The sequence below is a fragment of the Abramis brama genome (genome assembly GCF_963993115.1).
Source record: "Abramis brama genome assembly, chromosome: 8".
Taxonomy (NCBI): domain Eukaryota; kingdom Metazoa; phylum Chordata; class Actinopteri; order Cypriniformes; family Leuciscidae; genus Abramis; species Abramis brama.
The window spans coordinates 8843151-8870703 of NC_139970.1; the positions used below are offsets into that span (position 1 = coordinate 8843151).

General features: G+C 40.6%; 1 protein-coding gene across 1 annotated transcript in view; it reads right to left on the bottom strand.

Moving 5' to 3' along the window:
- sctr (secretin receptor) overlaps positions 1 to 20166 on the bottom strand; it is a gene marked incomplete at its 5' end in the record, with an annotated part of 33788 nt that extends 13622 nt beyond the window's left edge. The window contains 3 exons of the mRNA XM_084121297.1: positions 2967 to 3081; positions 19778 to 19959; positions 20073 to 20166. Of these exons, the coding sequence (XP_083977423.1) occupies positions 2967 to 3081; positions 19778 to 19959; positions 20073 to 20166 (391 nt within the window). The remainder of the gene's footprint in view (positions 1 to 2966; positions 3082 to 19777; positions 19960 to 20072) is intronic.
- Between the last annotated feature and the right edge of the window lie 7387 nt (positions 20167 to 27553).

A 27553-nucleotide genomic window follows, 5' to 3' on the forward strand; every position in this document is an offset into this window, starting at 1 on the left:
TATATTCAGCCATTCCATGCTGGTGAGCCACTTCAGGGCATCAAATGTATTACTCCTCTTACCCCAGAGGTCGGTCTCGAGAGGTTGATACCCTTTCAGACCATATGGTTGCGTGGCAATTTCTGCCTAATGTGTCTCCTTGGGTTCTGCAAACTGTGGAACAGAGTTACAGGATCCAGTTTCAATCTGGTCCCCCTTGTTTAAAAAAGGCCATAAAACCGCTCCTTTTCTCGAAAGGGAATAAGGCTATTACAGCCGGTACTTTTTAGTTCCTAAGACGGATGGGGGATCGAGGCCAATTTTGTATTTATGTCATCTGAACCATACTCTATAGACATACAGGTTCAAGATGTTAACACTAAAGGCCATTGAGTCCTAAATCAGGTCCGAGGACTGGTTTGTCACAACGGATTTAAAAGATGTATACTTCCATATATATCCATCCTTCCCCAGCACAGGAAGTTCCTCAGGTTCTTTCTTTCAAACTTATCAGCATGCACCTGCATTAAGTGCATGGATGCAGCTCTGGCTCCTTTACGATACCAGGATATTCGTGTACTCAATTACATCGATGACTGGTTAATTCTAGCCGGAGTACAAGGTGATGGCAGTTCGACATTGAGATGTTGTTTCTGCACACATAAGGTGCCTGGGTTTGAGACTGAACTCCAAGAAATGTGTACTTTCTCCAGTTCACCCTCTAAAACAGATGCCAAAGTACCTAGTGAATTGGAAGAAACCTTGGTTCTTAGCCCAAGGGCTCATGTTGGGAGCATCATGTCATCGCAAAACATTAAAGACAGATACTTTTCTTATTGGTTGCGGGGCTATTTTAGATGGCCATTCAGCTCAAGGTCGGTGGAGAGGTCACTATCTTTCATGGCACATAAATTGCCTTCAGATGAGGGCTGTATTTCTGGCACTGAAATACTTACTCCCAGATCTCACAGGTTACCATATTCTTGTTCAGTCAGAAAATACATCTATAGTCTTACATCGGTCTGCATTTGAGCCCTTTTTCCAGATTGGCAAGCCAGATTTTGTTCTAGGCTCAGGCCAAGCTGTTATCAGTAAGAGCAGTCGACATCCCTGGGCACCTGAATCAGGGGGCAGAAATCCTGTCGAGGCAGGGGCTGAGGCCCAGGGAATGAAGAATTCACCCAATTGGTGTGAACTTGATATGGAAAAAAATTATGTGAAAAGTGGACCTTTTCGCATTAGAGACTCTGACATGCTGTCTGCTCTGGTTCTGCCTCACACCTCCAGAACCGTTCGGGCTGGATGCCATTGTGCAGAAGTGGCAGAGGCTGTGCCTGCTTTCCCCCGAACACTCTGTTCCCAGGAGTCCTAGCCGAGCTTATTACTTATAGCCCTGTTTTGGCCGGCCCAAGTTTGGCTTTCAGACCTAATATCTCTCCGGGATATCAGTCCGGAGGGATCATGTGTCTTAGGCAGGGGGCACAATTTATCACACCCGACCCAATATATGGAGACTTTGGATATGGCTCCTGAGGGGGACCAATTGATGGTACATACCTGGGGAGGCAACCTTTTGGTATCTCGTTTCCTGAAGGGAGCAAGATGTCTTAGGCCTTTTTGTCGGTCTAGAGTTCCGACTTGGGACCTTGATATTGTACTAGAAGGTCTGGAAAGGGCTCCTTTTGACCCTATTGAGTCAGCCTCTGAGAAACTACTGACTCTTAAGGTGGCTATTCTGCAGCAATTGCTTTGCTAAAGAGTGTAGGGGGGTTGCAGGCCCTGTAGTTGCAGTTGCCTCCTCCTGCTTAGAGTTTGCTCCAAGTGGAGTCAAAGCTATTCCACATCCTAGGCTGGATTAAGTTACAAAGGTGGTCAGAACAACTGTTTTGGAGAACGCAGCAGGGGTTCTGCAGGGTTCTAAGCAGTCATATGTATATCACATTTCACGTCATATGACTATCGGCAGCCAAAAGAATTAGCGTAATTTAAAATATGCTTTAGACCGGTCATGCGAAAGCGTTCCCAAAGCATCAACATGCAAATGTAGCAACTCGTTCCCTACTCAAGAAACCAGTGTTGAAGTCGCAACCCAAGACGCTTTCTGATCTTTCAAATGATGAATGATGAACTGGTACGGTAAAACCGACGCCATTGTTACTGTTCGTATCACTGTGTATCAAGTGCTGAGGAAGATCCGGAGCTTAAATTCGATATGCTAATGGCTGTTCGGTTTCCAAAACACGCTGTTAGTCGGCCAATCACAACAGAGTAGGCCATCTAACCAATCAGAGGAGAGTAGGCTCTCGGAAAGGCTGTGTTTAGAGAGACTGAATCATTTATCAAACCATTTCAACTGTTACAATTAATGAGTAATAATAATAATAATAATAATAATACTGTTTATATGAATGTTTATAAATTTAAATGATTGTAAATGCATTAATGAAAATTCATATAAGCAATGTTTAATTCGCTGGAAGTTGGGAAGTCTGTTGCCATTAGTCGTTCTAACTATATACAACTATATCAGGCATTCTGAATGCTTTGTCACTCTCACTTTGTCCAAATCACTGTACGTGTAAACGGATTATTGAGTATTAGACTTTATGATACTGTCACACACCCTCTCTCAACTGAAAACGTATCCCGAGTAGGCAATAGTTGTGCCAGCGTTAGACCAGCAATTGTGCGTGTACACTGGCATTATATATCTATAATCTGATAAGGGTGTGATTTATGGAGTATGGATTATGGAGGCCATTCTCTAAACTTCCCCCCAGATATCACATTACAACTCTTAGGAACACACATAAACACTCATCATTTTGTTTGTCCACATAAACAACAAGTATAAAGGCATTAGATGTATTGATGTGTATGGAGCAGGAAAACACTCTGGGCATATCGAAAATAGCTGCCCTCTATATGAACTCAATCTTCTCATTAAGTGTTTGTGTATGAGAGACATAGTGAATGTAATGGCTCGCCTGTGTGTGTGGACCCGGTCTCTGTCAGGTTCTCTTGATAGATGATTTTGAAGCAGTCTTCCTCCTCTCTGAGTAGCGCAAACTCTAAATCACATTCTGGCGGAATGGCACACACCTTCACACACACACACACACACACACAATTTGATATTTGTATCAAACACAAACCAAACATTACTTAACTACATTAGTTAACATGAACTCACAAAGAAAAATATATGTACAGCATTTATCAATTTTAGTTAATATTAATCTCAACATTTATACATAAGTGTCTGTTGACTATGAAGGACTAAAAATGACAGAACGAAAAATAAATAAATAAATAAATAAAAGTAGAAATAAATAAATAAATGCAGAAATAATAGTGAAAATAAATACATTTTGGTAATATAAACGGCTATTTCTGTATTTTTACATGTATTTATTTATTTATTTATGCATTTCTATATGTATTTATTTATGTATTTATACATTTATTTATATATTTATGTATTTATATATTTATTTATTTATATATTTATATATGTATTTATTTATACATTTATTTATTCCTACATTTATTTATTTCTGTATTTCCACATTTCTACATTTATTTATTTCTGTATTTCCACATTTCTACATTTATTTATTTCTGTATTTCCACATTTCTACATTTATTTTTCCCTGCGCATGTATGCTAATCAACCAAACCACCCAGAAAAGGGGCTTTTGTAAATTCTGGTCAAGTTGTCACACGGTTTGTATGCTGTAATTTATTACTATTTATTGATCAAATATCTACTGGTGAGAACAATAGTTTGATATTTATATAAGTAATGTTTGATGTTTCATGAAATGTTTTGCGTTTATAGTTTTGAATCAACAAATAAGCTACAATTACCCCAGAACGTGATAACATGCCCCTCTATCTCTATAAAAGAATATTAAATAAACTTTAAATCATATAAAACAGTTTCTGCAGTGCGTCACCTGTATATCATGTTCATCATAGGCTACTGCTCTGAACTCACGTGAGAATAGACGTGAAGTAAAGTCGCGAAAGCAACCAAGTGTAAAACGGCAGAAATCTTCATTTACAAATCTCCTGACGGCAGAACTCGATAGCAACCCAATAATTCCCGTCTCCTGATGGAAAAATCTCCAGGCGCTCGGTCCCTCTGAAGGAAAGTTTAATCTCCTCGCGCATTCCTTGACGCTCGAGCGCAGTGAACAGACATGAATGTGCGCGCGATGCGTCCGGTCAAACTCGGCACGTGAACGACTGATGATGATCCAGACACTTCATCTCACATCTCCTCCAAACAAATATCTGACAGTTAACTGCGCTCAGATGTGCTCTCAGCACAACCTAGCCATCATCTGCTGCACTCAAAGAAAATGATCAATCAGAAATGTGCTGTGAAACGTCTTGTAGGCTAAATGCACTTTAACAAAGAAAGAAATATTTACATTTCCATAGGTATTTATTAATTAAAATTAATGACTAGATTTTTACATTTTCTGAAGACAATGTGAAATGTATAACATTTTGTTGTGAGTTTTAACCCTCCAGGATGCTATGCAATTGCTAAGATGCTCTAAATGTGAATTTTCATATTTGGTTGCTAGGATCTCTCCATAAATGGAATTCTATGGGATATTTTCTGTTTTCCAGAATAACATTTGTACCCCACTGACCTTCTTTGCATAGACAAACTTAATTGTGTCATTTTTCTTATGTGTTCCATGAAATAAATGTATGGAATGGAATTTTTTTATTTTTTACATTTTACAAATAATTGTAGTTTTGCATGTTGATTAGTCTTCCTCAGGTGTGTATTGTTAATAGGTTAAGCTTGTTTGCCCCTGTGTATTTAAACCCCTGTGTTTCCTGTGTTCTTAGTCAGGTCTTGTTCTACATGGATGTACGTTTGGTGTGTCTCATTCTGTTCTCGGTTCCCTGGTTCCTGTTATGGTTTTGTTTATGTTTATTTTCTGATTAAACTACTTTGCATTTGGATCCAGCTGTCCCTTTGTTTCTTGAGTTCACCCTGCGTTACACATAGTTCCATTTTTACGAAACACACTTATTTTAACTTTATTTGCCACAACCAAGACTTATAAAGCATATGAAATATGCATAAATGTTTCACATTGTTGGCAAATGTCTCAACTATGCAAGAGATATTTTCAACATTAGCAACATCAACAAAAAAAATTCCACACATGCAATGGCGGGGTCGTTAAAAATGATTTTAATATGCAAAACTGTTACCCAGTTATAGCAGTGGGTGTTTACTTCCAAGTCTTATATGTGGCACTGCCCATCAAAACAGAGCGTTCAAAAGAGAAGGTCAAAAACAGGATAGAAAAGAGCTTCTTGTGTTTCTTATGAAAACATTAGAGGACCTTAGAGAACATTATCAAGTTTTAAAGTCCCCCTGTAGTTAATAATTGCATACCTTTAGTTGCCACACGTTGGAAACCTCCACATTCACTCTCTTTTCGAGCTTGGGTTTTAGCATATTTGGATATTGTCTACTCGGAGCAAAGGAGTCAGCAATAGAGGCTTGGCATTCACTTTTAACTACCCTCCGTGGGCTCAGGTGTAATATGTAACTGAGATTTAGAGATCTGGATCCAGGGGCTGGGTGGGTTATACCTGGGGTTTTAATTTTGTTTTATCTTAGTTGTTAATCATACGTGTCTGTATATATGCAGGTATGTATGTGAATATATATTTTATGCTCTATTTTTGTGGCGTGTATATACCTGTATGTATTGTCTCTTTAAAATAAAATAAAATTTTGATCACAAAAAATAATAATTGCATTCCTTAAAACTCATGGTTGATCATCAAAATTACATATTTAAAAGTTTTTTCCTTCAAAAAAATGTATTCGTGCCTTAAAATAGCTTGAATGTAACTCTACACCCTTGCCTCATTTAGTATACGCGGTTCTATGAATATGCAAATGAACCCTGCCTCCACTCACTCACAGCAGCTCAGAGATCCACTCGATGACGATCAACGCGTTTGTGACGTCTGAAACACCAGCGATTTCAAACCGTGTTTTTGAGACTGTCTTTACCACATGGTTTGTCTTAAAGCATATTAAAAACACCACATAGACATATAAATTATGTTTTATTAACAAAGTTCGGGAGGAGCACGTTCAGATAATTAACAGTAACACGAGTGGAGAGCATGCAGTCAATCAACAATAAGAGGTATATATATACAGCAGTCTTACCTCTGTTCGTTGACGGTGCATCAGCATCCCTCCACCACCCCTTCTCCACACTTCCAGCTCTAACCACTCCTATACACAGGGGGAGTACTCTGGGTTCGGGCCAGTTCCCCCCCGGACAGCACGCCAAATACCCATTAAGCTTTACTGCCTCTAATTATAAGTGTGAATTCGTGAAACAACATTAAAAGCTGGATTTTCTCCACATGGGGACTATAAAAAATGCACTATAAATGCAGTTCATGACCCCTTTAAGGATGAGCAATAATTGTGATAGTAAGAACCACTAAACATCTCAAACAATCTCAGACTGACTCTGTGCTTTAGTGCTGGGAATGTTTCAGTGAGCCTCAAGGTTACATTAATATGCCAACAAGTGACTGTCTTTATGAGTGAATCATTGAATCATTTACTCGACCATTTCGTTTAAAATCTGATTCATGCAAGAACAAACCTATAACACCGTGCTGAATGGTTGATTCTTCTTCGAGCCTTTGCAAAAACAGACAACGTGGCAATATTGTCAATAAAGAGGTAAGTTACTCAATATTTACTTCTTTTTTAATCAGGCTGTTACATAAAAGTAATATCACATAATCATGATTTTGATCTGAATATCAGTATAACAACATGGAGTTACGCTCTAGTTCTTTGGTTTTAAATCACGTCAGCATTTTATTTCCTGTGCTACATGAAGTGCTGAGTTTCAATGAAAGCACTTAGTGTCAATAACTGCATGCAATAACTTATATGGTGAGAGCTTAAACAAGCATTTAATTAATGATTAAACAATCTCCCCTTCTCTCTCTCTTGTGTCCAAGAAGCAATGAGTTACTTATATCTCCCATTTAAGGAGATTTAGATGAAGCCTTATTGCTCTTTACAGCCTTTGTAAAGCCATGCTTTCTAATATTCAGAAACAGCGAGCGGAGCATCACACTGACAGCTGTGTGCTGTATTGCTGAGTTGATCTTCCACTCGCCATATTTGGAAATACAGAAACATTTGGAGCATATTATGATAGAAAGATGTTTATGTAAGCTCTCAATAAGTACTGCTTTGACTCTAAATGTAGGACAACAGGATGTTCTCGAATAAGTTTTGGTGAACAGAAATGTACCTGATGTCAAACCTTTGTCAGTCTCATATACGCTTCCCAGGTCCCACACACACACACACAAACACACACACACACACACACACACAAGGCCTGCAGTATGCGGAAGTCTGTAGATTAATGTCTGCTGGTGCTTCTGCAAACTGACGTGTGCTGTCTATCTTTGATTAATGAGGTGCTTTTTATTGACTTGATAAGATTATTCTCACCAGACAAAAGTGTGTCTGTGTGAACATGTTTTCACCAAAACAAAAGAGATCTGGGGCCGTATTCACAAAGAATTTTAAGGCTAAAAGTAGCTCCTAACTGGCGAATTTAGGAGCAACTCCTAAAAATAATGGGCGTGTCACTCGTAACTTTAGGACTCCTCATTTTTTTGACTAAGAGTAATTCACGAAGCATTTTAGCCCTAAAAGTAGCACCTAAGCCCACTTAAAAGAAGTCGAGAGGACTCCTAACTCACTAAGACCTATTCACAAACCGCTTTTTGTGGCATTTCACGTTGCGATGTTTTGAAATGCGTATGCGGCGGCTACAGGAGCTTCCAATCGCGAGGGAACGATTTTGCATTGTAGGCATAACTAGGGATGCAATAACGCCACCAACAACAACCAAAACTAGGCTACTCATTGCATGTAAACTAATTGTAACATTTCATTGTGAATCAAATTAAAATGTTCTTCTCTTTGCAAACGTAGGCAGAGGCATATAGTGATAGATTAATTCAATAATTTTGCAAAGATATTGCATCAATCCATATGTTTCATTAGGCTACTAGGCTATTTGTTTTGCCTTACTCTTTATTCATTTAGGCTATTTATTCAGTTATTCATCATCTTCCGTCCTTCGCACTACTTGTGTAGCAACGCATTCTCAGACCTGTCACTCATCATCGTAGGGGAGGTGTTTGGAATCATTCCCGCGTTACAATCATCAGCCAATCCAGGTGGTCACTCCAGTCAAGCTCGTGCACGAGTAATGACGTCATCCATAGCAACGAAGACTCACTAGTTTAGGAGTTGTCATTTTTCTTTACTAAGAGTAGGTCTGAAAGGCGTTGTGAATAACTTTTAAGAGAAAACTCCTAGCTAAAATCTTTTAGTGCGATTTAGGAGTACTCCTAGTGGTAAGATAAAATGCGAATACGGCCCCAGGTCCTGTACTGCTTCCTTTGATAACTGTGCCATCTATGCACACCTGTGGTACGAGTGCAATCAATCAGCATTGGTGAAGCGATGTGGGTTCATTGCCTCCTTTTCCTTTTAAAAGTTTCCAGACATTTAAATGGTTAAAGGCCCACTGAAGTGCCTTGAAACACGCAGCGTTTGTCAATGTGTTGACTTAATTTCCACTGAAACAGGAAGACAGGGCGGGATCTGTCAGGGCAGCACAGCTCGACCAGAGCTGTTGAGCTCGATAAAGCCGCATTTGACAGTTTATGACAGCCACAGTCTAATAGATTCCCCTTTTAGATTTAATATGAAACTGTTACTAAAACAAAACAGTGATAATCATGCTGAGGATGTGTAGTTTGTGTAGTGTAGTCGATGTGTTGTTTTGAAATGTATGTTGGTGCATTCTCTTCCACTCGTCAGTGCCGTTCCTAATGCAGAGTCTGTTTAACCGTTTCTTCTCCATATCGCTTTAAAATATAGCACTTTGTGCAGGATTCAAATACATTTTCTGGTCTGTGCTGACTCGATCTGATCCGCTCTGTGCTGTCGTGCGGCGGTTCGTGTGACACTAACGGGAGACCAGACTTCATTTGCCCCAATGGAAAGAAAATTTACACTGTCTGAATCTTTCTCTATCCCCTATATAGTGCAATAAGTGCCATTCACCATGTAGAAAATAGTAAATGAGTGAACAAGTGACCGATTTCAGCCGCAGCTGATTTATAGTGTAGGGGCGGGGCTTCAGATTCGAGAGAGCATTTGATTGGACAGAAAATCTGATGAGAAGCTGAAGTGCAGAGTGATGTCATTAAAGTCATTGAAGTGAGAGACAGGACGTTTTGAATGTTTACATCTTCTGAATGCAAATTTTGTCATTGTTTTGGAGCACACTAGCTTATAAATAACCTTAAGAATACATATTCATACAAAAAGCCAAAAAAAATATCTTAAGACTTAAAAGTGTTTTTTAAACTAAAAGTTTAAATTTAGAACATTTAATATTTTTTCACTTTAATAAGTATAACAAATTATAATCAAGTAATTTACATGTGCTTCAATATGTTATAAATCAAAATAAGTGTACATCTTTTAAGCACATTAAAGTATTATTAAAAGTAAAACTTTTGATTTGACATCATTACTGAAATAAGATAACATAACATAATACAATTCAAAACAAAACATAACAAACTCAGATTGTTCCTAACAAAGTGCACTTCTTTAGATAGTTTACCTAAATATGAAAATACAATCATTTACTCACCGTCCAAACTTTCTTTCTTCTGTGGAGGACAAAAGCAGATATTTTGAAAATCTTTTTTTTGTCCATAAAGTGAAGTCAAAGTGTTGTTTTTAATACCACCGACTTTCATTTATGGACAAATCAGTTGCACCATTTTTCCAAATTTCTTATTTTATGCTCTGAATGAGAAAGAAAGACATACAGGTTTGGAATGACAGGATTTGAGAAAAGTAAATTAATTTTCATTGTAGGGTCCCTGTAAAGCTGCTGTGTGCGCACTTGAAGAGAACTAACTTTATACATCCACTAAAAGTCACCAAAACACTTTTTGATTAAAATTTGGCTAAACACATAAGATAATAAACTTTTGAGCACAGATTCCACTGGCTTTGATGTTTTCTAATACAATGACCTTCAGAACGTCCAAATACTCTTTTATTCGCACGAAGATGACAAACCCAAAAAGCATTATGTTGTCACACCTGAGAGTTCATTTTATGGTGCGGTAATTTCCACAGACAAGATGAGCTCTCACTGTAAACATTGTTGATGCCATAGTTGTAACTGTCATACCTTCATCATAACTAACAAAGTATCTATATATAGCCAAGCAGACTTCAAAGGTAGAATTGAAATGTTGCTATAGTGAACACTCGGCATTATTCATCAGCAAACCAAAGAAAATTACAACCGGTGTCCACAGGGGAGTAACATTCTGTCAATACAGCACACACACACACACACACACACACACACACACACACACACACACACACACACCTCTGCAGTGATTCACAGCACAGTTGAAAGCTTTGTGTGGCTTATTTGGGTCTGCAACAACTCAACTCTGCGTGCAACAACAGTTAACTGAAAAACTCAGCATGTCTCATACACACTTACATTTAATCAGTTACACCACAATTACACAATTCTGACCACATTAAGAGGTTAAAATGCTTATTCAGGACCCTATGGGAACTGCTCCGTATATTATTCACTTTGTAATTTTAAATATTTTAAGTTTATGGTACCACTGCTATTTTATTAACTAATTAATTTGTGTACTTCTTCTGGTTTTAACACCTACATTTGTTAATTCACACTAATTTAAAAGAATATTCCGGGTTCGACACAAGTTTAGCTCAATCGGCAGCATTTGTGGCATAAATGATTAGCACAAAAATGTATTTGACTCAACCATAATTTTCTTTAAAAAGGCAATAACTGTGAGGCACTTACACTATACTCATTAGGGCCAATTTTTTATTTAAAAGCAGAAATGTGAAGTTTTATTTATTTTATAAGACCTAAAAAGAATAAAATATTTATTTTATATATTGTTTTATTTAACTTTGTCTATTATTTGAGCTGTAAAGCTGTTTAAATAATAATTTTTACAGCTTTTTTAAGAGGTTTTAGTGTTCATGGCGTTGTAGCAATGTAGCACGTCTGCCGTCCGGTTAAAGTCTGTTTAATAAAGCAACAAGATGGACAAAATTGTGCTGTTGTCAGTAATGGAGCCACTCTTGTTTATTAAAATAATTAAAACTACAATGTCTGTTTTCTGCTAACATGTGACTCAACAATGAATGAATGTGTTGCACACAACTCTTGTAGTAGTCCTTTCTTTAAATATTCTTAAAGTATTTTAATTGGATAAATTGCCATAACACAGGATAAATCCTGTAAGCTGTCACCTCAATGCATTATAGTCTCTTTCTTTTATATGAATTTTTTTTAACACTTATAAACAGTCTCATAAACTTAATATTTCAGCTAGCCATCTGAAACTAAATATGAACACTTGAATTCAGTTAGCCTGGATGCCAGCCGAACTTAGCCCCGCCCACAACATTTTTAGGTCGGGAAGTTCGGTCTGGACTTGATCCGTTGTGGTAGCCTGGAAATCCAGACCTAAATCTAAAAGATGAATGGTCTGGCGTCGACTAATGAAAATCGGCCAGCTCGAGGGGCGGCACCAAGCATGCATTTGAAAATCTCACAGCACGCAATTGGATAACACTACGACCAATCACAAGAAGTTATCGCTTAGCTACCAGCGGAGCTAACTAGTAGATTAGACTCTTACCGTATCCGGTCGGCAAAAACGCCCTTCTTACAAAGGAACGTTTCGAGCGCCGTCTTCTGTTCCTCTTTTAGAGAAAAAGTCTAAATCTTTAATTGTAGCGGCCAAAGCCGTTTCAAACAAATGGTGTTCATCCAGAGCCATCTTGCAATGTTTACAAATGACTTCGACGTCGCAGCGCTGTCATCATCTGGCCTCTGGCCCGCCTATATCAGATAACCCGATGCGATTGGTGCAGCTCAGATAGAGGGGCATATGTAATGAGCATTATTACTCGACACCAGAGTAACTCACTGAGCAAATTCAACTTGTGCTCTCGCGAGAACTCTGGATTACCAGGGTACCATTGTGGAGCAATTATGCTCGAACCAGAGCTGTTCGGACCAATCAAATTGTCAGGGCGGGCTTAATACGATGATGGACAGATGATCAACAGTAACGTAATCATCCACGTCACCAAAGAGCGCTTGGATTGAATTCGTTTACAACAAAAATGACTGCCGCTGGAGAATTGAGATTTCACAAGTTCACAATTACAAATAAGTCAGATAGAATAAATGCATATTTGGCGTACTGTCTGAGGAGAGGCTCCGGGCTCGGTATTCGGCCCGAACCCAAAGTACTCCCCCGTATTCCAGGCTGTGGAAGAACAAGCCGAGAGTGAGTGGAGGGATGCTGGAAACTGTCAAGGAATGTTAGGTGAGTTGACAGAGTGAATAAATATATGCTTCCTCTCATGCTGATAGGGTAGACCTGGTAATTGTTTGATGACAGGCTGATTGGAATGATTATCTGAACGTGCTCCTCCCGAACTTTGTTTATGAAACATCATGTGTAGATTCCGCCATCGCGTGTGTTATAGAAGATATAGACAGCGCATTCATTTTAAAAGAGGAAATGAATGCGCTGTCGATCATTAATTCAAAGTTCTCTAGAGAACCGCGATCAAGGCATTTGTCGATCGGAAAGATGAATGAACATACATCACTTACTCCATTGCTCTGATTGGTTGTAGGTCTGTCCAGTTGAGTGCAGAGGTATTTTCTTTCCTGGTTCGGTTGAAACACGCCCCATAATCACAGCCCAATGGAGCAGTTTTAGACTCACATTCTGACTAGAATCTGAGTATGACGACGTCAGGCTAGAATTCAGTAATTGAGTACAGTGAATATGTTTAAACAATTCAAAGATCATTAATATATAGTATATATCCACATTCACCTGCAGGTACACCTTGCTAATTCCGGGTTGGAGCCCCTTGTGCCTTCAGAACTGCCTTAATTCGTTCTGTCAGAGATTCAACGAGGTGCTGGAAACATTCCTCAGAGATTCTGGTCCATATTAACATGACAGCATCACACAGCTGCAGATTTGTCTGCTGCACATCCATGATGCAAATCTCCCGATCTCAAAGCTGCTCTATTAGATTGAGATCTGGAGACTGTGTTGATGGGCAGAAGATGGTCCACTGTGGTCATAAACGGATGGACATGGTCAGCAGCATTACTCGGGTCGATTATGGCGTTTCCAGTTTTGGTGAATTTGTGTGAATTGTATCCTCTTTTTTCTGTTGACAGGAGTGTCACCGGTGTGTGTCTTCTTCTGCTGGAGCTCCTCTGCTTCAAGGTTTGGTGTGTTGCGTGTTCAGAGATGCTCTTCTGCTTCAAGGTTTTGTGTGTTGCGTGTTCAGAGATGCTCTTCTGCTTCAAGGTTTGGTGTGTTGCGTGTTCAGAGATGGTCTTCTGCTTCAAGGTTTGGTGTGTTGCGTGTTCAGAGATGCTCCTCTGCTTCAAGGTTTGGTGTGTTGCGTGTTCAGAGATGCTCTTCTGCTTCAAGGTTTGGTGTGTTGCGTGTTCAGAGATGCTCTTCTGCTTCAAGGTTTGGTGTGTTGTGTGTTCAGAAATGCTCTTCTGCCTCAAGGTTTGGTGTGTTGTGTGTTCATCGATGCTCTTCTGCTTCAAGGTTTAATGTGTTGTTGTCACGATAAAAAGGACAGAGGATTCAGATGCGAGTGTACAACAAAGAAGTTTATTTCTTGTAACAAGGTATGAGTAGAAGCCTAGGGTCAGATGTTATAGAGGTGCCTGGAAACAGTCTCTCTTGGTAGCGCAGGGACGGGGATGGGCAACCCGATCCTCCGTGGAAGCAGGAAGAGCGATCAGGATAATCCAATCTGAATCCAGACACGAAACTCAGGAAACACAAAGACAGCCAGTAAACAAGACATGAACACCGGGAACTTCCAAAACGATCTGACAAACACAAGAGAAATGACAATGACTATAAATAGACAATACTGATCAGTTGCAGCTGGCGCTGATGATCAGATCAGTGGTAATCAGCGGCCACACCCTCACGCGCACACACACACGGAGAGAGAAAGAGTCAGTGAGTTCATGAGTTGTGTGTTCAGAGATGCTTTTCTGCTTCAAGGTTTGGTGTGTTGTGTGTTCAGAGATGCTCTTCTGCTTCAAGGTTTGGTGAGTTGTGTGTTCAGAGATGTTCTTCTGCTTCAAGGTTTGGTGAGTTGTGTGTTCAGAGATGTTCTTCTGCTTCAAGGTTTGGTGTGTTGTGTGTTCAGAGATGCTCTTCTGCTTCAAGGTTTGGTGTGTTGAGTAGGGTGACCATACGTCCTCTTTTTCCAGGACATGTCCGGCTGGGATTTCGAGATTGCCCAAAATATCCGGGATTCGGCTTTTGCTTTCTCGTCGCCATTCATTTTGTTTACATGCACACCTTTTGATTCAATAGTACTGAATTAATTCCGATTGGTGAATCTGAATGTAGTGTTTACATGAACGCTAAACAAGTGATCGGTTGATGTGCGTTTTAGCATTGCTAAGAAAATTCCTGTGTTTTCGTCTCAATCGGGATCCGTGTGAAGCAGAATGCATGACCTGCAAAGCTGGCACGTACGTGTCAGTGTCAAATAATGTAATAATGTAAACATAATGAATGGTGACTGTAGAAAGCAAAAGCCGAATCCCGGGCATTTTGGGCGATCTCGAAATCCTGGCCAGACATGTCCTGGTTAAACAGGATGTATGGTCACCCTAGTGTTGAGTGTTCAGAGATGCTCTTCTGCTTCAAGGTTTAGTGTGTTGAGTGTTCAGAGATGCTCTTCTGCTTCAAGGTTTGATGTGTTGTGTGTTCAGAGATGCTCTTCTGCAGACCTTCTGCTCTTTTGCCTTTCTATCAGCTGAACGAGTCTGGTCATTCTCCTCTGATCTCAATAAGTAATTTTCACCCACAGAACTGACACTCACTGGATATTATCTTTTTCAGACCATTCTCTGTAAACCCTGCATGAAAATCCCAGTAGATCAGCAGTTTTTGAAACACTCAGACCAGCCTCTCTGGCACCAACAACCATGCCACGTTAAATCAGTTCTTCCCCATTCTGATGCTCAGTTTGAACTTTAGATTATCTTGACCATGTCTACATGCATCAAGTTTCTGCTATGTGATTGACTGATTAGATATTTAGGTTAACAAGCAGTTGAACAGGTGTACCTAATAAAGTGGCTGATGAGTATACAGTATATATATATATATATATATATATATATATATATATATTTATTTATTTATTACATGGCTTGGTTGAATTCTAATGTAGAATGCGGTCTGTTATTTCTTGATAACACACCGTTGCCATGGACACGCAGGATTCTAACTGTAGAGACGGAACAGACTATTTTATTTTCTCATTTTCTTTAGCGGAAGCAATACAATCGTTTTTAAATCAATAAACTCCTTTTTAAATCAATATTTTGTGTCAAATTATTGATTTATTTGGTAGATAGCCATGTAATAAGCGGGATAATGTAGAGCGAGGCGGTTGTTATAGCGAATAACTCCGCTTCGCGTCGGGGTCCTGATCAGCCTGTCGGGGTTGTATTCGCTATAACAACCGCCTCGCTCTACATTATCCCTTGCATATTGTTACGAAACTGCTCCGAGACACGAAGGTAGATCCAAATGCAGCTTTATAAAGGGGTAATCCAGACACGTAATCCAAGAAACAGGCAATGGTCGAAACACAGGTAAGCAGTCCAAACAAATAAACAAACAAACAAACAAACAAACAAGCAGGCGACCAGGGCGGAGCAGATGGTCCACTGTGGTCATAAACGGATGGACATGGTCAGCAGCATTACTCGGGTCGATTATGGCGTTTCCAGTTTTGGTGAATTTGTGTGAATTGTATCCTCTTTTTTCTGTTGACAGGAGTGTCACCGGTGTGTGTCTTCTTCTGCTGGAGCTCCTCTGCTTCAAGGTTTGGTGTGTTGCGTGTTCAGAGATGCTCTTCTGCTTCAAGGTTTGGTGTGTTGCGTGTTCAGAGATGCTCTTCTGCTTCAAGGTTTGGTGTGTTGCGTGTTCAGAGATGCTCTTCTGCTTCAAGGTTTGGTGTGTTGCGTGTTCAGAGATGCTCTTCTGCTTCAAGGTTTGGTGTGTAGCGTGTTCAGAGATGCTCTTCTGCTTCAAGGTTTGGTGTGTTGCGTGTTCAGAGATGCTCTTCTGCTTCAAGGTTTAATGTGTTGTTGTCACGATAAAAAGGACAGAGGATTCAGATGCGAGTGTACAACAAAGAAGTTTATTTCTTGTAACAAGGTATGAGTAGAAGCCTAGGGTCAGATGTTATAGAGGTGCCTGGAAACAGTCTCTCTTGGTAGCGCAGGGACGGGGATGGGCAACCCGATCCTCCGTGGAAGCAGGAAGAGCGATCAGGATAATCCAATCTGAATCCAGACACGAAACTCAGGAAACACAAAGACAGCCAGTAAACAAGACATGAACACCGGGAACTTCCAAAACGATCTGACAAACACAAGAGAAATGACAATGACTATAAATAGACAATACTGATCAGTTGCAGCTGGCGCTGATGATCAGATCAGTGGTAATCAGCGGCCACACCCACACGCGCACACACACACGGAGAGAGAAAGAGTCAGTGAGTTCATGAGTTGTGTGTTCAGAGATGCTTTTCTGCTTCAAGGTTTGGTGTGTTGTGTGTTCAGAGATGCTCTTCTGCTTCAAGGTTTGGTGTGTTGAGTAGGGTGACCATACGTCCTCTTTTTCCAGGACATGTCCGGCTGGGATTTCGAGATTGCCCAAAATATCCGGGATTCGGCTTTTGCTTTCTCGTCGCCATTCATTTTGTTTACATGCACACCTTTTGATTCAATAGTACTGAATTAATTCCGATTGGTGAATCTGAATGTAGTGTTTACATGAACGCTAAACAAGTGATCGGTTGATGTGCGTTTTAGCATTGCTAAGAAAATTCCTGTGTTTTCGTCTCAATCGGGATCCGTGTGAAGCAGAATGCATGACCTGCAAAGCTGGCACGTACGTGTCAGTGTCAAATAATGTAATAATGTAAACATAATGAATGGTGACTGTAGAAAGCAAAAGCCGAATCCCGGGCATTTTGGGCGATCTCGAAATCCTGGCCAGACATGTCCTGGTTAAACAGGACGTATGGTCACCCTAGTGTTGAGTGTTCAGAGATGCTCTTCTGCTTCAAGGTTTAGTGTGTTGAGTGTTCAGAGATGCTCTTCTGCTTCAAGGTTTGATGTGTTGTGTGTTCAGAGATGCTCTTCTGCAGACCTTCTGCTCTTTTGCCTTTCTATCAGCTGAACGAGTCTGGTCATTCTCCTCTGATCTCAATAAGTAATTTTCACCCACAGAACTGACACTCACTGGATATTATCTTTTTCAGACCATTCTCTGTAAACCCTGCATGAAAATCCCAGTAGATCAGCAGTTTTTGAAACACTCAGACCAGCCTCTCTGGCACCAACAACCATGCCACGTTAAATCAGTTCTTCCCCATTCTGATGCTCAGTTTGAACTTCAGATTATCTTGACCATGTCTACATGCATCAAGTTTCTGCTATGTGATTGACTGATTAGATATTTAGGTTAACAAGCAGTTGAACAGGTGTACCTAATAAAGTGGCTGATGAGTATACAGTATATATATATATATATATATATATATATATATATATATATATATATATATTTATATTTATTACATGGCTTGGTTGAATTCTAATGTAGAATGCGGTCTGTTATTTCTTGATAACACACCGTTGCCATGGACACGCAGGATTCTAACCGTAGAGAAGGAACAGACTATTTTATTTTCTCATTTTCTTTAGCGGAAGCAATACAATCATTTTTAAATCAATAAACTCCTTTTTAAATCAATATTTTGTGTCAAATTATTGATTTATTTGGTAGGTAGCCATGTAATAAGCGGGATAATGTAGAGCGAGGCGGTTGTTATAGCGAATAACTCAGGGTCCTGATCAGCTTGTCGGGGTTGTATTCGCTATAACAACCGCCTCGCTCTACATTATCCCTTGCATATTGTTACGAAACTGCTCTGAGACACGAAGGTAGATCCAAATGCAGCTTTATTAAGGGGTAATCCAGACACGTAATCCAAGAAACAGGCAATGGTCGAAACACAGGTAAGCAGTCAAACAAACAAACAAACAAACAAACAAACAAACAAACAAACAAACAAACAAACAAACAAACAAACAAACAAACAAACAAAACAGGCAGGGGTCAGAGGCAAAAGAGTAATCCAGGGAACAGGCAAGAAATCCAAAAACCAACAGACATGAAACCAGGGAAAATGCTCGGAAATGCAGTGCAACAACATACAAAACTTTGCAGTGAGTGATGGGGTGAACCAGGCTATATGGGGTGAACTAAACAAGATAATGACTTACAGGTGAATGTGATAATGAGTGCTGATGAGTCCAGGCAGAGAATGATGGGAGATGTAGTCTGTGAGTGAACATGAAAGTCTGGTGTGGAGTGCCCTCTGGTGGCTCTCATGGGCACTCCAGCTGGTGACCGTTACAAAGCCCCCCTCAAAGGAGCGGCTTCCAGACACTCTAAAATAGTCCAGGAGGGAGGTGGAGCGGAGCCGGACCTGGGGGCGGGATGGAGGGCCAGGCCCGTGGAGCGGAAGAGGACCTGGAGACTGCGGCAAGACTGGAGTCCAGGGCGGAGCAGGCAGTGCAGGCGACCAGGGCGGAGCAGGCAGTGCAGGAGTCCAGGGCGGAGCAGGCAGTGCAGGAGTCCAAGGAGGAGACGACCCTTCAGGAGGCCAGGGAGGAGACGACCCCTCAGGAGGCCATGGCACAGGAACAGACACCGGCTCAGGAACAGGAACAGACACCGGCTCAGGAACAGACACCAGCTCAGGGACAGGAACAGACACCGTGGCAGCGGCTATCTCTGCTGAGGGCTCAGGTTCAGGCGTGTCGGCGGCCATCTCTGCTAGGGGCTCAGGTGACGTGGCAGCGGCCATCTCGTCCGGAGACACTGGCTCGGCGGCGGCCATCTTGTCCGAAGACACTGGCTCGGTGGCAACCATCTTGTCTTGAGACACTGGCTCGGCAGAGACCATCTTGTCCTGAGACACTGGCTCGGCGGCGACCATCTTGTCCTGAGACACTGGCTCGGCGGAGACCATCTTGTCCTGAGACACTGGCTCGGCGGCGGCCATCTTGTCCTGAGACACTGGCTCGGCGGAGATCATCTTGTCCTGAGACACTGGCTCGGCGACGGCCATCTTGTCCTGAGACACTGGCTCGGCGGAGACCATCTTGTCCTGATACACTGGCTCGGCTGCGGCCATTTTGTCCATAGACACTGGCTCGGCGGAGACCATCTTGTCCTGAGACACTGGTTCAGCGGCGGCGGCGGCCATCTTGTCCTGAGACACTGGCTCGGCAGCGGCCATCTTGTCCGGAGACACTGGCTCGGCAGCGGCCATCTTGTCCGGAGACACTGGCTCGGCGGGCGTGACGTGAAAAGTCTCTGAATCGGCAGAAGTGACGTGAACAGTTTCTGGCTCGGCAGGACTGATGTGAAGTTCTAGCTCGGCAGGGCTGACGTGGAGCGCAGGCTCGGCAGGGCTGACGTGAAGAAGCTCAGGCTTGGCATGGCTGACGTGAAGAGATTCAGGAACGGTGGCCCTCTTGGCAGTACGTGCTGACATCAGCGGTGGATCTGTCAAATAGGAAATAAGTCCTGGACGTCCATAGACCGATCCGGTGGCAGGCTTTATGGGTGGCGTGACGTGAAGATCAGGCTGAGGGGATACTGTTGGTTCACGGAGCTCCTTCTCCTCCACACCCACAGTAAGGGCATGAATGAACTGAGCGGTTCAGATAGTCCTCCCCGAAAAAATATCATAAGGCATTGTTCATCCATACCGGTTAAGTGAGCCAGCTCCAAAAAGATCATGACGTATTCCTCTATGGGCCGGTCTCCCTGACGGAGACGCATAATCTGTGCTCCTGGATTCATGGTTGGTCGTTGCTGCTGGATCTTGGTTTGGCAAAGTTTTCTGTTACGAAACTGCTCCGAGACACGAAGGTAGATCCAAATGCAGCTTTATTAAGGGGCAATCCAGACACGTAATCCAAGAAACAGGCAATGGTCGAAACACAGGTAAGCAGTCCAAACAAATAAACAAACAAACAATCAAAACAGGCAGGGGTCAGAGGCAAAAGAGTAATCCAGGGAACAGGCAAGAAATCCAAAAACCAACAGACATGAAACCAGGGAAAACGCTCGGAAATGCAGTGCAACAACATACAAAACTTCGCAGTGAGTGATGGGGTGAACCAGGCTATATGGGGTGAACTAAACAAGATAATGACTTACAGGTGAATGTGATAATGAGTGCTGATGAGTCCAGGCAGAGAATGATGGGAGATGTAGTCTGTGAGTGAACATGAAAGTCTGGTGTGGAGTGCCCTCTGGTGGCTCTCATGGGCACTCCAGCTGGTGACCGTTACACATATATACACACAGTTACAGATGCGGAAGGATGAGACGAGGGCAAATCCAAATGCATGTACAGTTTATTAACGAAAGGCAAAGTCACAGATAATCCAAACCTTGAGCAGGCAAACAGTCTAGAGAAGAGTGACACAAGAACATTATCCAAGGCACACGAGGAAAGCAAGAACACCCAAACACATCCGGTGGGACCAGAGAACCTTAAAGCATACACTCGCAACGATTAACCAAGCATAACTGAAGATCAAGGGCTTAAATACTCAGAGCAATGAGTAGATAATTAACAACAGCTGGAACTAATGATGGTGACTATGGTAACTAATATAACAACACAGAGACATGGAAACCAAACACAGGGAGTGAGCATGGAAACAATGGTAACAGAACATATTAACAAAAGTCCTAACAAAACACAACACACAAAACCAGGTTCACACTTTAATCTTAACATATAAACAGCAATCACACAATACATCACTCTTTATGTCATAAACTCACACTTTTAAAGCTTAAACCCAATAAACATATATTTGTGATTTTTATCTTTTAAGAGCAACAGTCCAGTGACATGAAGTGAACAGCTGTCTCTCTCTAGTGGCTGTAAGAGGTATTACTGCACAATGTTTATGAACTTATAAAAACACCAATAAGAAATGGTTTACCAGTGCTTTTTGTTTGCCAAGAGGGGAAATTTTAAGAATGTAAAGTTAAGCAGTTTTATATGTTTTCTTTCTTTCTTTTTTAATCTTGGAGTACTAGTTATTATTCTGTTAATGTCTCAGTAATTCCTTAGTGTCCTGACATAGTATTATGGCCTTTAATATAAACATAAATAATTATTGTTTAATTAGTGCCACTTATGTTTGTCCTGGATAATATAATATAATATAATATAATATAATATAATATAATATAATATAATATAATATAATATTCTGATAAACACTAGACTTTCATGTGCTAAGTAAATAAAAGGTGATTGTTTTTTATTCCTCAGCCATCTGGCAGTGTGAATTCATGACTGTGATAATGCATGAACCATACAATCCATAAAATATACACAACACAATACAGCAATACAAAGTACGATAAGCTGACAGGATAAAACTGTAGATAGATAGATAGATAGATAGATAGATAGATAGATAGATAGATAGATAGATAGATAGATAGATAGATAGATAGATAGATAGATAGATAGATAGATGCTGCGACATCGAGGCTGGTTTTCAATTCGTTTACTTGTAATTCAATATTACAGTACTGCTAATATTGTTGTCTCCTGTATGATAAATTGCTTTTGCTTCTCTTCATTTGTAAGTCACTTTGCATCAAAGTCTCTATGAAGTAAATATTTAATTGTTTCTGGTTGGTATAAACAGGATCCAAACAGGAAATGGCCGTCAGTCCACAGCAAGCTCATATTTTGCGAGCGATAAGCTGATTAGATATGTCTTCTGCGTTTCCCCCTACATATTCTCTTTGAATAATTCTTCTAAAGCTCAGAAGCTCTTCTGTTTCCAATTCATATGCGTATGTCCTCATTCCTTCAACACACACACATCTTTCCTCCATACTTTCGTCCCTGCAGCATCAGCACTGTTGAGTATGTTGGGTTGACAGTCAACAATCACCATCAGACTAAACACCACAGCATAAGTAAAAGTAAAAGCCTTACTGTGGCTTCTGAGGCATTGTGGGTAAATGTCAGGGTGTGCGTGATGTAAAATAGCTCACGCTGGAGGTGTGTTGGCAGTTTCAGAGATGCACCTGCTCACACACTGACACTGAGTGCAAGTTTGCACACCCACCCAAGAGCTGTCATGTCGACAGCCAGACTCTCTGTGACATGTAAAGTCCTTGAAGTCTCCACGACTTCAGCCAAACCCTTTTCTTTCTTTTCCGTGAATGTTCTGTCAAAAGCATTCCAAACACTTTCATAGCAATTTATTCCTTCCTATCGTCCGCCATGTATATTCTGAAGTCTCGAGAGATTTTGCAAGATTTCCCGTGTTCAGTCAGGAGTCTGGTTGAACATCTGTTTGTGTGTGGTGTGTGTTGTCTTCTTCACTTCGCGGCAAACCAAACACTAAAAGAGCAAAACTATTAAATCTAGGATTTTTTGTCCACATGTTTGTGGTATCACGCATTTTGAAAATCTTATATGATTTTAAATATCTTTTGGTGTGGCCCCATCATAAGGAGAGCTCAGGGCATATATACAAACTGGGAAATCAAAGTAGAAACCAAACAGGTGTGGGGAACAAATTAACCACCTAGGAGACTAACTAGTGTACTACTAACATACAGAGAACATAGGTGTGGCGAGCAGGACTCGTGGGTACCCCCCCCCCATAATAATATATTAATGATATATTATTCTGCTTATACTGCAGTTACAAGACAGTGTTCAGATATTTCAAGACTTTTGTGAAGTTCTTGTCCTTGAAACACTCTTGTGTGTAGCACAAAATTTCATTAGCCTAATAAAACTTAATTGTGTTTTTTTCCCCCTATTGTTTGTACATTATTAACTTGGTCGATGTCTTTGTGGGTTTTGGTCTTTAAACACAATCTCATGGCAATTTATATTGTACGTTTTGGGGAATTAAGCCCTAGAAATACTTTATTTACTGTTGAACACGTAGCCTTTCAAAATATACTTGTCACAAACACAGGAGGAGACAGACAGGCTTAGGTGTTTATTAAAAGCAGAGTTGTGGTGGAACAACGGGAACCAGATGATGCTGAGAGGATGGGGACGGACGGAAGACGGACAGGAGACTGGATACAGGACGAGACGATCTCAGGTGAGTAGATTGGTAAGGAGTCTGACATAAAGCAGTGTATGCTGCAATGAGACCAGACAAGGAGTGAAAGGTGAACAGGGCATATAAAGGGTGTGTTGATGAGGGAGTGCAGGTGCAGCGAGTCAGTCCTGCACAGGTCCTGGTGATTCAGTGATGACTGGGGCTGACTCTGTGGGTGACCATCTCCCATACCATATATTATCTTCTGGACCATATCCCTCTCAGTGATGAGTGTGGCTGACTCTGTGACAATACTCCATTTGTCCACTGTCTGTGCTATTTTTCTCCAGATGTTATGATGGATAAATGATAATGACATTATAATATGTTGTTTCTTATTACACTTTTATTGGATGTAGAAGCTCAGTTAAATATTTTGCACCATTTTGCTAGTTCTCTGCTCAAAATATTTTCTTTTTGCTTCTTTTGTTGCTTGTTCCTTTACACGCTGCCCCTGCTTGCTGTATGATAAACTCTTGGCCTGCTGCTATCATGTTGTGGCTACATGCTGTTTGCACAATCAATCCAGGGCCATAGTACTGAAGCCACACTGTAGACATCCGTCGACACGGTACTTCACCATCCACCCTTCACTAGTCTTGGGCTTTAATTGCTGCAGTCCATCAGAGGCGGATTCACTTAACAGTTGTACCACTTTAGCATGAAGCATTTCAGGTCAAAACCCTTCGCCCTGTTCACAAACTACAGTCATCTCAGCTGTCAGCCATTGTCTGGACTCATTTCCATTTATACATTTGCCTCAAGACTAATGGCCCAAGCAAAACACAGTAAGCACTAATCATGTGGGCATGTAAACACCAATGACATAAGCAAATGAACAGTGCTTCCAAAGGTAATTTATTATATAAAAAAAACAAAAAAAAACAAATGCCTCTTAATCTTTCTTTGCTCCCAGACATTTTAACACTCTCTTGTGAAAAATACGTGTGCTTTATTGAATTGCATGTGTACTTTTACTGTGCTTTAAATCTTAAATGTTTTTTTAAAAACTGTACCTACAGAAAATAAAATATCAATTAAATAAAAGGCCATTTAAGTGCACTTAAAGAGAAACACAGAGAAACAAAGAGAATCTTTTAACTTGAAACAGTGTCTTAAAAACGTGGTGCCCGTGTGCGAGACGCTGAAAAAAGACGCAAGACCCGAGCGTAACAGTCAAACACGTCTGTTTTGCACGGGTTTACAATGGAAAAGTAGCGCACTGGAACGGAAAAACATGTTCTGTGTGTGAACGGCCCTTAACCGAGTCACTATATCAGTGCTGCACTATATCAGCTGTGCTGCGTCAAAATTGTAATCGTTACTGATTACAAATTACATGATAAAATGTTTAGTAACGTAATCTATTCAATTATACATTTTAAGTAATGTATTCGGACTACTTTTATAGATTACTAACTAATTTATCACATAGACTTAAGGCCAATTTATACTTCTGCGTCGGACCTACGCCGGAGCCTCTACGCTGTAGGCAACGTGTTGGTTATAATTTATACTTCTGCGTCGTTGTCGCGTTAACGTGCGCAGAGGGAGCATGTGAAACCCGAGGGAGCGGTCCTAGCAGACCAATCACAGCGCTTGCGTCCGTGTAGAGTTGACGCGTTGTTACATTTTTGGAGAGGTGCACGTCAGGGTACGCCGAAGGGTACGCGCGCTACACACAGCCTACGACGTAGCTACGGCGTAAGTTCGACGCAGAAGTATAAATTGGGCTTTAGGGTGACCAGACGTCCTGAAAAATTCGGGACAGTCCCGAAATCTAAGCTGTTGTCCCGAGTCCCGAATCTGGCCCTAATTGTCCTGAAAATGATACTAAAGCAAGTAGTATCTTGAGTATAACTTGAGTAGTTATTGTCTGATAAAACATTAAACACTGCCTGTGGAGGTTGAGTCGTCCTGCACCCCCGCCGGCTGGTCATTGGCTGCAGCATTTTTTTTTCTTTTTTTGAAGGTCTACAAAGATACCGTAGGCACGAATTTATATGCATTGATAAGCGAGCGCAAGTTGCAGCAGCCTCGAGGACAGTGAATGTGCAGGCAGCCAGTCATAAAGAGTGATTGATTGAATAATAACTTTGGCATAAGGCTTATTAGCGTTAGGCTATAGCCAGAAAGGTCTGACTTACGCACTGTTACAACAGTCATTGTTTTTTTTTGTTTTTTTTTCACAATGACATTTGAGTTCATGATTTTAATGGACTCATTAATGGACAGACTATTAACAGTCATTAACAGACTAATGACAAACTGTTGACCTTTGAATAAAAATGTTTGGTTCAGATTTGAAATGATATTTTATGTAGGCCTAGTCTAATATCATAGTAGGCCTACCCCACCAAAGCACCCCCCCCCCCCCCCCCCCCCCCATCTGGTCGCCCTACATAGACTTGAATAGGATTATTTTGTGCCATATTGATTAAAAAATACAAGGAGAAATAAAACACTTAATCAAACACAATAATTTATTTGGGTTTGTGTTTATTTCTCATTTGATCACAATATGACAAGCACATCCGTGTACATTTTATATGCAGAGTACACAAACAACTTACAGGAAAATTAAAACATAAACTAAAAACTAAAAAAAAAAGAAAAGATTAAGACATTTAAAATGTAATATAGGGCTAATCTCACTGTAAAAAAAAGTTGCTGCCTTAAATGTTTAAGGACAATCAACTTGGATCTTTAAATAATTTCAACCTATAAAACTTGTATCTTGTATAACTATATTTTTTTACAAGTCGCCTACTTAACAATCGGAATATTACCTATTACAGATAACATGTAATCATTAGCCTACTAACACTAAATGTCAGTGAAACCTGTATTAACGAGTGTATCCACCTACGTGTTCATTGTATACTGCGAGTTTCCATAGCAACAACATCCACGCATTCTCGTCCAGCGCTTGATAGAGTGCGCGCGCAGCCTCCACTTCTGGGGCTCTTCGCCCAGTATTTCCTTACGTCAGCGACAACCGGCTAGTTTTGACTCAAGCGGAAACTCAGCTTTGGTCTGTGCGGTGTTGTGGGCGCGGTTTCAGGAAGCCGTGCGGCTATTGGACACCTCACGGGTCCGTTAACCGACGAGAGCCGTCTGTCTTCGCCGTATGTACGGAAGCCGAGCTGGAAGAGGCGTAAAAATGTCTGGTTCACGAGCGAATCGTCATATAGAGTCGGATCCTCTAAATGAATCATTTAAACTGGTTCACAACCGGTCTGTCTGTGTGTGTGTGTGTGTGTGTGTGTGCTATTCTTATTTATGAGTTTAGGTGATTTACAGTATGGAAAATTTCAGCAAGAAAAACATGAAATCCAGTTCAGTATTAATTGTGAATAAAAATGGCAATGTAAAAAAGAAATTTGCAATAAGTTTAACAGTAGTACTGTCAGAAAGATAAGTAGCTTATTTTTTATTTTTATTTATTTTTTTCAGCAAAAACTTTACATTACATTTTAGGAAAAGAGATAACACAAATTCTCCCAAAAATTAATGAATATGATTGCATTGATACTTTTGCACTGAGCAAAAGTATCAATTTGGGAGCTTGTTGAATATATATGCAGTATCTTAATATATACTTCTCTTATTTTGTTAGAAATGCAGTATGTTTCAGGGAGAAACCATGGCTTTTCCAGTGTATATGTTCAAAAATACAGAAATATATACAAATATTACAATTAGGAGATCTGTAAACTATATTACACAGTGGCTACCCCTATTTTAATATTATTATTACCGTATTATTATTATTATTGTTATTTATTACAAAGAAAAGCAAAGTACAAAGAGATTAAAAAAAGAAACTCTCAATCTGCAAGAATAATAAAGAAATGTTCGTTATTATTTAGAGATTTTACAGTGTGGGACATCAAGACATCAAATCTATGCAAAGTGTTGAGAAATTTGCTCTTGTGAATAAAAAGTGCAAAACAAGGCTACCCCTAAAATTCAAGGAGCAGGAGATGACCTAATTACGTCATAGTGTAAAAGAATCGGTGAGTCGTTCTTGAACTGGTTCGTCGCTCGAAAGAACCGATTCGCCTCCACGAGTCGGA